Genomic DNA, 13,336 nt, shown 5'->3' on the forward strand with positions numbered 1-13,336 from the left:
TGAAACCATTAAAACCATAAAACAGTTCTAAAACTCTCCAATTAACTCTGATTTTTTAATAATACTACCTTGAAGACAAATTCTGAAGATTCTGAGATCAGATTTGAACGAATAAATAAACGAACATAGGCGCCGACTCATGCAGAGTGTTTTTTTCAGTCACTGTGATCTATAAAGAAAGTTCCTTATATCACAGATGGGTAACGCTAACAGGCCAATTAAAAAACATAGACACTAGTTTGATCCTCACAAATCAAAAAGGTCTCAATTTGCTATGTCCTTTTTACTGCTTCCTGTTAGAGTGGTCTTATTTATCCTTTCTGTGACATAAAAATACATCACTTAATAAAGTTAACTTCTCATAAAAAAAAGATTTCAATAAGTCCCCTCCATAAAAAAAGGTGCAACTAAGTAATAGAAAAAATTCAGGCTTATACTTTTGAGGTGATTTTAACCCAGAATATAAATGAGTTGCTTCATAAACAAAAGTGTAAAGCTGTGTATTACTACTGTTGAGATCAAAGTGGTGTTATATTAAATCTTAAATAAGTGTAAATTATTTTGATTGTATTACATTTTCATTTCCAGGGGTCCATATATATACAAATATCCAAGCTCTAGACTCATGCGCTCAATACATTCATCTCACAAGCTGCATATTTTGGTGTGTTATTATCATTGTGCAGCTCTAAAATGTTAGTAGTACATGTATACCTAACACTGAGCATGGACCAGGAGTGGAAAGAGAGCGAGAGAGCAAGAGAGAGAGTGAGACAGAGAGAGAGAGAGAGGGGAAAAAAAAGATAAGTGGAGAGGAAAAAATACTCTCTCCATTCAGACAGTCAGAGAGGTTACAACCACATCTGACGGCTCTGCTTGACCCCAGCAGACCACCGTCCATCTCTCGCAGACGGTGGGCGGCTGGGAGAAGCCGAAAAAAAAGAAAAGAAAAAAGGCATGAACCTGAACTAAATAGAAAAAGAAGAACATCTATCACAATTCTCATCCCCTCATCTTTCAACTTCGGCTGTGCCCTTTTCGCTCCACTGTCGGGGTGATTTGTCCTGGCTCCCTTTCGCCATCACAAAACTGACTCGCTGCTTTATTCCGGCCGATTGAGCACTCAACGAGAGGGTCTGGCCTTCATCACCCTTCCCCTCTCTCTATATATATTTCTTTTCTTCCCCCTACTGTCTTTTTTTTTTTCTTGTTCCCGTCTTCCTTCCTTTCCGTCTCTGCTCTGTAGGTGCTGTATAGTCTAATCGGCAGGCTGATTTATGTGTAGCGTAAACTGAACCATAGCTAGAGGTGCTGCAGCAGCCCCCCCCTCCTACCCCAACCCTAACTCCCCCCCCCCTCCAGTTGCAGCAAACATGACCCAGGCAGTCGAGGTATTTGCATTGCTGTGAGATTTATTTTTCTGTCGAGTTGCAACCCCACCTCTCCTGGTTCCTGTCAACACAGATAGAATCTGAAGTGAAAAGTGAAAATTGAACCTCCGCACACTGAAACTGACATTACTGGAACTTTAGACCGCGTTTGGCCCGCAGCTTACTCGGGTTTCGCTTGGCAAAAATCACACACACACACACACACACACACACACACACACACACACGTACGATAAATACATACAGGTCACATGACTAACTATCATATATTAAAGTCAACATATCAAAAAAAAGGACACAACACCAATAATCTACTACACAAAATATACCAAAAAACATTAAAAAGGTCAAAACTATTCTTTTTTAAAGGGGTGTGTTTTTATACGGATGAGAATTGATAAGATTTTATTGATCGCCTTTATCGATACTGCTTATCTGTGCGATTCTTTATAGATTTCCTTATCGATTCCTGATCAATTGTGTGGAAAAAAGTTGGGTAATTATTTTGTCTTTAAATAAACAAAACGCTTGCAAACGCTGATGAACTACGAGATAGCTGAAGATAACTTTAGTAGATTTTAGATAGTTTGGAAGCTGCTCTGCCCTCACAGATGAGTCCTGAGCATCAATCAATAATCAATCAATCTTATCTTTATTTATATAGCTCCAAATCAAGCCACTTTTCACACAGAGCAGGTCCAGACTGTTCTCTTTAATTTCATTTAAGAGGAAAAAAAGGAATTGGTAAACTCAGACAATTAGGAACCAGATCTAAACTGGAACAAATTCTCACTTCCCATCCATAATTCTGTATAGTAGATTATTGGTGTTGATTGTGATGGATGGTTGGTCATGTGACCTGAATGTATTAATCCCACTTGTGTTGTTGTGTGTAATTTTGCTGATGAAGCTGCAGGCGAAAACGCGTCGTTAAGTAAAGTCACAGTAAAGTCAGTTCAGTGTGCAGGTTGGTTAATTTCCACTTTTCGATTAAGGTTCCTGCAAACGTCCACAAGGAGCAATCTGTGCAGAGATATACTCTTCTTTTAATTTTATTTTGGTGAGCAGAATGAGCTTTTTTTCGATTGTTTCCTCTTTAACACTTTATTTTTGGGCTTTTTTGTCTTTGTTTATACAGTGACTGGCATAGAGGCCAACAGGAAACAGGGAGGGGTGGGTGGCTGGGTGGGGGGCTGCAGCACAGATCAGATTGGCCAGATTAAAACCAGGGATGCTGCTTTGTTTAACACTTTCAATCATATTTTAAAAGGTATTTTCTATTTTGCCATGTGTTGCTTTCATATTCAGTCTTGATGCATTTTATGTTTTATGTAAATCACTTTGGATTACCTCGTTGCTATAGTATTTAGCCTGTGTTGATCTGCTGTGGTGGGAAGGTTTAGATCTCATTTGAATACAACACTTAAATTCAAATTGGCTATTTTCATCCTGCAGCAGACCTTTAAAAGTGTGGCATCATGATGAGTGGGCTAATTAATTTATTCTGACAATTCTTCACTCTTTCTTTCATATTATTTGGCTCACATTGTGCTGTCAAGATGATGATTTGCAATATTTTATGAACCCAATTCTGCGCTGTGCTACTGTATCGTGTTGTTTTGGGGATTTTCTTTCTTTCTTTTTTTTTGTTTTGTTGTTGTAGTTGCTGAGAATGCGGCCCCCCCGCTGTAAACACTTCCCCGCGGCTACCAGCTGAACACAGTTTCATTGACTGAAAGCACAGATGTTCGGATTGATCACAGTCAGCAATCACTTGCTTTCTTAGAGATGAAGGAAGTCTGTGTGTGAACGTGGATGTTATTCAGTCTCAAAACACTAGTCTGAAATTGGTTTTGACATCAACTTTGGGCAAAAAAAAAAAAAAGACAAGAAAAAACACAAAACAAAAAACAATTGTACCACAGTCTGACCTTTTTATGATGAATGTGCAGTGCTGGGTAGTACTTAAGTCGTGCATTGCTCATCAGAATATGCTAGATTATGATTAGAAATCCACACATTTACAATCCATTACTTCTTGCATTGTGATAAAATTAAACCTATAACAGAGTGTTTAGCTTTATATAGAACATTAAGCGCAGAGATATATCTAAATGTAGTGACTTCATGGAGGAAGTTTGCTTTAGTTTAACCCTTTCATGCATGAATTATGATAACCTCAGTCAGGATTTTTGTTTTTATTTCTCTTTAGACATGAAAACATTGAACACTAACATTAACTTTTTGAAGTGGTAGTGTATGGGATGATACATTAGTGTCCATTGTGGTGCCTGAAGTGCAACTAAGCCATCAAAATCCATGAATATATCAAACAACAGCTTTTTGAATAGTTTAGTTTAGTTTATTTGGATCCCCATTAGCTGTTACCTAGGCAACAGCTACTCTTCCTGGGGTCCATGTTAAATAGCTGTCCACTGAAGTGACCACTATGCGTGAAAGGGCTGATATTTGAGTACATGATGATAAAATAGCTCCGTCATTTAGTTTTAGTGATCTGCAGGTGAAAAGATTAAAGTGGGACACGTAATTGAAATCTGAAAGTTTAGAGATCTACTTGTACATGACATATTTTTTTGATTAGCATGTAGCAGATTTTACAGGATTATATTGATGCATTTCTTATGGAGAACTTTCACCAAATGTGACGTCATTTCCAGACACTACACTATCTTAATGCGCAGGTTTATAATGAGATGCACTGGATTAGTCTAACAAGATAGCAAAAGGCCAACAGAGGTGAGCTGATAGCTTCTCCTATAAGCGTATGGTGCTTATTCCTCTACTCTATAGAGCTCTCTGGCTAAGTAATGGCAAAGTTTATACTGTATGCAAAGAAGGTAAATTATTAACAATGCTGAATAAAGAACTAAATAAAACTTTAAATGATTTTGACTGGTAAGTGAAAGAAGAGATGTGAGTGCACTGCCCAATTCTACACTGATTAAGTTCTTAATTGGAAATAAAACTAATAGAATTTAAAATACACTAGAATAAAAAAAATTGTCAAGATGTGCAGGCTCAATACAGATAAATAAAATAAATCCACCACCGCCATATAAAGTGTGTGCGTTTGTGTGTGTGTGAGAATGAGTGTTCCCTAATACTGAAAATGAAAGAATCATGGTTCCCCCGGTCTATAGGTTTCATTCCCGCTGCTCTAAATTAGCTCTTGTCGCATCTCAGGATCATAAATTCCAGTCTAACCTTATATGAGAGCGCCGTCTCTCAGTCCCCCAGCACTCTAACTGGATCATGCATCCATTTACACACACACACACACACACACACACACACGTTACCCAAAGCGAATCTTTCTCTCCACAACCACCACCAGGCGGGGAAAAGGTGGGGAAAACATAATTACCATCAAACAACTCCATCTCCATTACTCTACTGGGAATTTTCTACTGCTTTTTATTGCCACCGTGATACATCTTACAGAGGGAATGTGGAGAGGTACACCTAGATTTATATATGTTTTTAACTCTTCCCTCCCCGCTAACTGGGGTATGAAAGAGAGATAAAAACAATCCTACGTGGAGAAGATGAACTGTGTGTGTGTGTGTGTGTGTGTGTGTGTGTGGAGGCGTGTTATGTCGAGAAGGCAGATTTGAATTAGTGTTAAGATTAAAAGAAACATTTCATTCAGTATGGAGGTGTGTTTTTTTCTTTCTTTCCACACAGCGAGACACTAAAAATACACTCTGGAACAAGAGATGAATGTAAAATCATATTCTACATGACATCACGTAAATTAAAGAGATGACTGTATAAGAAAATTAAATTGTCATTCCCTCATCTCGTCTCCCTGTCTCCACAAATTAATACTTGAGGAAATACTGGTGGAGCCAAATTAACACGTTTTCCAATTAGCAGAAGAAGCTGTGGGTGTGAGTGCTTGTAAAAACATACAGACACTTGATGTTTACATTATGTTGGAAAAAGAAAGATGGTGGTAAAAGAGGTGGATCTAAGGAAAATATATAGATCTGAAATTAAGTTTTGGTGGTTTAACTCTTTAAACTTGCAAAGAAAAGTAAAAAAAAAAAAAATCCATAACAAATAAAATGTCATAGGCTGCGTTCACACTGCAGAAATCTGATTTTTAGGCCTGACTGTCCACACTGTTTTTAGCAAATCGGATTTGGCTCTGTTCAGACTGGGCCACATTAATGACCAATCTGACAGGTTGCCGTGGTAAAGTTGCCATAGCGGAGGCATCATCTAGCGTGTTTTGTGTGATGTCATACAATTGAGACAGCGACAGCAAAAACAAACCCTCGAGCTTCGCTTGAACCGAGCCATCTCCCCAAAGATTAAGAATATGGTTTGGTCCTCTGTCCATGGACTGATGTTTTCGACATCCTCCACTGCCTCCAGTGTTATCACCTAGCAACAACTCGAAGAAGTGCGAGTCCTATATCGCATAGAGAGACGTAGAGAGACGTCACGGAGCCATAATGTCTCAGATAATTATTGTTTGTTTATCTGAAACTTGCTCAGTAACACATTATAATCTGATTTAACTTCACTGCAAACCCAACCTAACATTTAGTGATGGTTTGTCTATAAACTTATTCTTTTTAAGGATCGATTCAACTATACTCATGAACTCATTAACAGTCCCCCCCCCCCCCCCCCCCCATTTTACGTAAAGCTGCACTAAATTATAGTTTTATATTAACAATAGATCAAAAGGAAACTGTATAGACAATGTGAAAGGTGTCACTCACAAGTAGGGCTGGGTATCATTTTAAATAATAACAATACCAGCACCAATCCATGTACCCTAAAAGTGATACCCATACCAATTGATACTTCATTCGATATGAATAGAAGCATTAGATTGCATAAAACCACATCTATGTGATTTGATTTTCACACAAATACATGTTGAAAGTCTTCATATTATTAAATATTTATTCATTAAAGAACGCTTGTTTAGTTTAGTTTAGTTTATTTGGATCCCCATTAGCTGTTACCCAGGCAACAGCTACTCTTCCTGGGGCTTGTGTTGATTGGCTGTGAATAATAGTCATATTTTGTATCTCTGGGTGCAAAAAGGATCGATTGCAGGACAGGTATCGTTTGACGGGAGATGTTTCCATGCTGCTTAGTATCGATTCATTTCAGTTGATACCTTTTAAAGATATTGAGTACCGATACCCAGCTTTAGTCACCACAAACTACAAACACATCATTTCAATAAGCTCAATATTTAGTGATCGCCTTTCTGTGAGTTTATTCTTCTTCCACTGTTTTCTACATTGGTCTATTTCAGTAAATCTGCATTATATTATAGTTTTATTGGATCAAAAGAAAACTGTATAGATAATGCAAAAGTAAAAGTAAGAAATGCAACAGAAACTCATCTTCTCTCAGTTCCACACAGAGCGTTTTAGCATCTTCTGGTTTTGGTTTCACAGCATACAAAGCTTTCCTCTTTTTCACTTCAGTCTCTCCACTCTTTTTGTGTGCTGCAGCTGGCAGCTATTTAAAGTGACGCCGCTCCTACCTGCCCGTCAGCGAAGTTAACAACCAGCTGGTGAAACACGGGCGGAGGAATTAGCGGCTTCTTTAGCTGCTAAATGGAGCCTCCAGCAGCTCAGGTGAAGGAGGATGTTTACAGGTTTATGATTTCTTAAGTTGGAGATATTTGATGAGAGGCAGCATTGTTGTAAGAAAACAGTAAAAAGACAAGAGAGAAGACAAGAGTCTACTTCTATATTTGCATCTGTTGAGAGGGATTATTTTAAATCTCACCCGTCAATCCAAAGAAAAACTCTCAGCTACACTACGACTGTTTACTCATAACATCTACCGCGATGTAAAAACAGGAAGTGGGTAAAAACCACCAACTATCAGCTCTCATTCTTAAACACATATTATCATCTCCTGTTACACACACACACACACTCATACACACACACACACACACACGGAGCAGCTCCAGAGGCCTTTGGGAGCAGCAGCAGATCAGAGTCAGCGCTCTACCATCAGACAGGCTGGGTCAGGGAAAGCTCGTTCCTCCGTATCGATCTCCGATGATCTCGTCCAACAGGCCAAACAGTAGTCGATGGCCCGGACAAGCCACTGCCTCCTCCTGAGGCTGAGAGGAGCACGCAGACGAGCATAAACACAGTACTGGGGGGTTTTTTTTAACAGATGTTTTAGATTTGCAGTAAAAAAAAAAAACCTCCTCCGATTAAACTCTGACTGCAATCCCAGTTCTTCTATATTCTAGTAAATACAGAGTCCTGCTTCTGATTATCAGCAAATAATCTGAGAAGAAAATGAAACTAAAAATCTGTTGTTTATTTTCAGTAGGTTCAGCTGATTGAGTTATTTATCATATTTAGCTGTTTTGTATTTTGTGATGCATTTGTTAAGCTTTACCAGCACCTTAAGATGTTATAGTGCTCTAAACTACCTAAATGATGTTTAATGAGAGTGTTATATAGACGGGACACAGCAGCAGTTTACTATGATTATAATGTATAATGTGTATGTACAGTATGTGTAGTATGTAAGTATGTCCGATATACAGTATGTATGTTTAGTATATAGTAGGGCTTCGATTTTTATATTAATCGCGATTTTTTTCTGGTGATTTTCATTTATTTATTTTTTTTGATAAGATGTTGGCGGATAAGAATGTTTTTTGTGAGGGCAGGTGCACAGTTTTAAAAATAAATCTCACAAACTGATGTGATGTGTGTATTGTTTTTGGTAAATATGATTTATGATGTATTATTCAAGTGTTTGGGTCAACCTGTTCTTGTTTGAGGAAAGAAAATCACAATAATTGAAATATAAAATAGCAATACTTAGCAATCGAATCACAATACTTGTTTAATCAGAATCGCAATTTAAATCGAATCGGGACCCAAAAACCGTTAGAGAATCGAATCGGCACAAAAGCATTTCGGCCCAGCCCTATTATATATATATATATAATAGTATGTATAGTATGTATGTACAGTATGTATTTATGTATGTTACTGTATAGAAGTCTGTCTGTATGTTATATAGTATGTATGTAGTTTATGCATGAATGTAGTGTATGTATATTACTGTATGTTTGTCTGTCTGTATTGTATAGTATGTATGTATGTAGTGTATGTATGTATAGTGTGTATCTATGTATGTACAGTATATTGTGTATGTATGCTACACACAGTTTTGTATTTATCAAAACTCTTTTTTTCTTTTCTTACTTGAGACTTGAATCATTTCCTGCCTTCTTTCAACTTCTTTTGCATGTCTCTTTTCTCTGCCTACATCAACAGGGACAAAAAACCAGCCTTGGAGAAGATATTAAGCCTTTCACATTTACCTGCGTCTCCTTCATCAGAGTCCGTTCTGAATGTAAGGCTCAGACCGGCGCTGTAAAAAAGCTACACGACACAAAACGGCCTCCACTTCCTCCGCCTTCAGACTGCAGACAGCCGTCTGTCCTTCAGACGCCGCAAACAACAACGACACGATTAAAATGTTTTCAGCATCTTAAAAAGCCTCCAAAACTTTAGAAATACCAACTTTTACAGTTCACAAGACGATACTTTGTGTTTTCAAGACCAGTCAAAAGTCAGGAGATAGAAGCTGTAGAAATATCATCTCTATTAGGATTTGACCAATACAAGGATATTGGGACACTGTGCTGCTGCTTCTTAATTATGACTCATTACCATTTCTGCTATTCTCCTATTATGACTTTCTTATGAGAATCTGAAATTACAGCTTAATTCTGATAATAAAAGGCTTATTTTTCTCAATACATTATAAATTCATATATTACAACCTCCCATCCCCCTTTTCTCAACAAGTGACCCCATTTACTTCTCCTTCATGTTCCACTGCTTTCTTTTCTTATGATTTTTTAAAAACATTTTTATCCTACCTTTGGCGTTTCCTCATTGCGGATTCATGAGAGTTATGATAGCATTTCCTCAGTTCTTGTGTTTTTTTTATTGAGTCATTATTTGTTTCTTGCTTGTTTTTTGTTTTTTTACTATGTAAAGCACTTTATGTTACATTACGGTTTATGAAAAGTGCAAATAAAGACTGATTGATTGATTGATTGATTGATTGATTAATCATTTTCTGCTCTCCTCGCCCCTCAGTGTGAGTACCAGGTGTGCATCTCTACGGATACGGAGGGGCCACAATGCCACATTAACGGTCATCGCGCTCCTGACTACAAGGGGTCATTTTCCACTTCGCTCTGCATTGATTCCCCATTATGGCCAATATCACTGTTCTCTCCCCTAGCTTAACAAAGAACACACACACACACACACACACACACACACAGACACACACACACAATGTAAGTGTCTGTGTTGATGGATAGAGCAGTCGGATAGAAAAGCTGACCAGTGTGTCCTCTGCATGGTGCCACGTGCTGTAATGGCAGAGAGGTGGAAGAAACGGGACACGTGTCTGCATATATGTGTGTGTGTGTGTGTGTGTGTTGAACCTTTGTGTGTGTGTTTATAGAGTGTTTGATGGGAATTATGGGCGCAGCACCTGGCAGCACTTTAAAGAGTCAAATTGGCAAAGTGAAGAACATAACTGTGACTCTCAAGACTTTTAAATCTTAAACTTTTCACTTTTAGAAAATGTAGTTTAAAAACTTAAATCTTTGACCTTTTAAAATCAAAAGTTGAATTTTCAGGATTATGGATTTGATTTAATCCTCTCTCCACACACACACACACACACACACACGCACACGCACACGCACACACACACACACACACACAAACACTTGTTGTATTAGCTGCAGGAATAACAATTTTAAACATCTTCTTCTTTTCCATTCAAATTAGCTGACTGACGGCTCTAGATGAAGAGAAATGAGACTTGTGGTTATTCCAAAGTTGTGTTATAGCTTAACCAGTTTGCTAACGTTAGCCACAGGTATGCCCACACTCATGAGTCACATGACGTTGATTAAAGTTCAGAATTGAAGGATGAGTGAATCATGCAGCCGAGGTTGGGACGTCTGCAGCGCCGCGTGCAGGCACGCTATGCTAACGCTAGCTAGTGGTTGATGAGTAAATCCTTCCAAATTCTTTCCTGCCTACTTGTCAAACCACAAACTTCTTTTTAGAAAAGATGCAGCGTGTGAAGGACTCTGAGTTGTTTAAAGGCTTTGACGGGCCGAGAGAGGAAAGTAACATAAAGAGTAATATAACACGTTGCTGATTGATAAGTAATCACTTTTACAATGAGTTATAGAGCCAGACCGATACATCAGTCAGCTGATATTATTGGCCGATATTGGCATATATGTTGTCCAACATACACCGACTTTTTTTATTTTATTTTACGTTATATAGGCAGCATTTTAAGTATATTTGATCCTTTTTTCTTAATTCAAGTTTAAAATAATCATTAAATTAAATTCCCAGTGAAGTTTACCGTTCACTGTCTAATACAGGCTTTATAAACATATTCTCTCTCTCTCTCTCTATATATATATATATATATATATATATATTATCGGCCGATTGTAATGGGACTCTTATTATTCATCTTCTCTGACCATGACACCACTTATGTTACATGAAATGCTGATTGAGTGAACATCATTGAACATTGAGTGAACATCATGTATGTTATAATCTACTGACTAACCATTGTCCTGATTGTACACACATTATGACGTGACTATTGTGCTTATATTATTCTGATGGTAGAACAAGGTCATCCTTTCACAAGATAATGTGTTGTATCTGCAGACGACTGAATAAACTCTCAGAAAGACAACGAACTTTGTGCTTCTTTATATAAAATCCTGCCAGAACACAATATATTGGAATCTGAATTTTTTTTATTCTCTAATATCGGTATTGGCATCGCCCCCAAAATCCCAGTATCGGTCGGGCCCTAATCAGTCATATGTAATCTGTACTTAATTGGAAATTTCAAGTAACTTGCCTAACACTGTTTAACATACAGAGCGAGCTGATGGAGAGTCGAGAAGCAGAGAAGCAGACTAGGGTTCAGGAGTGATTTGAGAAGTTTCTGTATTCGTTTTGGATACTTTTTCCAGCTGGGTCAGCGTCGTCCACAGTGGAGCCTCGCTGACTCTGACTGCAGCCACTGTCGTCTTTGGGGAAGCAAATCTTTGACTGCAACCTTTCAACTCTACGGGGGGCGAGTGTTTGATATTCAAAACACAGATTTTTTTTTTTAAAGAGGAGTACCACTTTAAGAGTGAGGGGTCAGAGTCTGAAACATTAAAAACACATCGAACTCAGTTTTCTTTTACACTTCTGGCATTTTTCTCTCAATTATTCACTCGTCAGACTAATAAGAGAATTAACTCTGTTTTCATGATGCTTAAATTAGACACAGTCTTGCTAGAAATATGATCCTCTCCTCCCAGCAGAAGAAATATCCCATCAAACAATTCACTGTACACCTTTTCAACATCAAACTACTTCCTGTTCCAGCTCAGTCTCATCCTCTCGCTTGTTTTTCACGGCTCTGCGGTGTGTTGTGTGTCTGTTGAGTGTTTGTGACAGTCCCAGATGCTGATTGATCTCACAATTCAACAGGAACTCCACTTCTTTGATCATTTCCTCCGACTGTCTCTCGGTTTCCTCTCGTCTGCGCGAGTTCACGAATTGGGAGTCGTAAATAAGTTCAAAAATAAGCCAGAAAAGTTTAAGTATTTTTCAACCCATGTAGAGACGTCACCACCAATTTGTGCCATCCAGAGTTAAATTCTTTTTCATTTTACTTTAAATGCAATCATACCGCCTCTACATTATACTTAAAGTTCAATCTAAACAAACTTTCAAACACTGTGCTCCTTGTTTCGGTTGTTCTGAGTCACCTGGTTCACTTTCCCCCCCGATCAAAAAGCAAAGGAAAAGAAAAAAAAAAGATTAAACACACACAGAGGAATTTAAATGTGTTAAAAAAATACACACCAGTGATGTGGGTGGCGCTTGATTTATGCACTTGGTGAGTGGGACTGTCAGACAGTGTGTGTGTGTGTGTGTGTGTGTGTGTGTGTGTGTGTGTGTGTGTGTGTGGTGTGTGTGTGTGTGTTTCAAAGTGTGTGAAACATGACTACATTAGAGAGACAGAAAGGTTTCAGAGTTGCTCTAAACTGGCGTCTGGAGGGTCCGGAGATGAAACTCTGATTGGTGGGGTTGAAACCACACAAACACGCACGCATGCACACACAGCCCAAAGCTCCCACCCGCAGCATGGGGCCAGAGGGAGGGGTCAAAGGTTAACTGAGCCAGGGTGTTAGGTCAGTGGGGTTAAATTGGACACTTTAGCACAGCAGTTGTGGGGTCAATTGGAGCAGCGGTAGAGGGGGTCATTGTGTGGTCCAGTTACTGGTTATGCGTGCAACATGTTTCGTGCCTTAGCCCCTCCCCCCTCCCACCACGCCACCCTCCACACACACACACACACACACACACACACGAAAACCTGTGTATGTCAGCAGCGCGTGTGTGTGTGTGTGTGTGAATGTGAAAGCAGCATGCTGATGAATGTGTGTTAAGCAGCTTAGTACCTAGCCAGTCGTTGAACTTCTTAACTTCGGAGGGCAGGCCCAGCTCGGTGAAGTCGCCCATGTGCAGCAGCACGTCGCCGTAAGGCATCTGGATGCCATCTGTACGCGAGTGTGTGTCCGACACACACACAAACCTGGTGTGTCCTGCTGGCTTGGGAGTGTCGTAGGGAATGGGGTCCACCCTGAAAACACACAGAGACAGAGAGAGAGAGAGAGAGCTGTTAAGGAAGGGAAGTGGATGATGAGAAGCTGATGGACATTTTCTTTTGTATAGAAGGAACAACAGCTTCAACAGAGCAAGATGATCAATGTTTTACCCGTTTTTATTGTGTTGAATTAACTGTTTCATATCAGTGCTACGTTATATTACACTGCAATC

At 38.9% G+C, this 13,336-nt stretch overlaps 1 protein-coding gene across 1 annotated transcript in view; it reads right to left on the reverse strand.

Moving 5' to 3' along the window:
* mpped2a (metallophosphoesterase domain containing 2a) overlaps positions 1-13,336 on the reverse strand; it is an 83,610-nt gene that overhangs the window by 42,533 nt on the left and 27,741 nt on the right. The window contains exon 3 of the mRNA XM_053317219.1: positions 12,958-13,139. Within this exon, the coding sequence (XP_053173194.1) occupies positions 12,958-13,139 (182 nt within the window). The remainder of the gene's footprint in view (positions 1-12,957; positions 13,140-13,336) is intronic.

This window comes from Scomber japonicus, chromosome 1 (genome assembly GCF_027409825.1).
Source record: "Scomber japonicus isolate fScoJap1 chromosome 1, fScoJap1.pri, whole genome shotgun sequence".
In the NCBI taxonomy this organism is placed as follows: domain Eukaryota; kingdom Metazoa; phylum Chordata; class Actinopteri; order Scombriformes; family Scombridae; genus Scomber; species Scomber japonicus.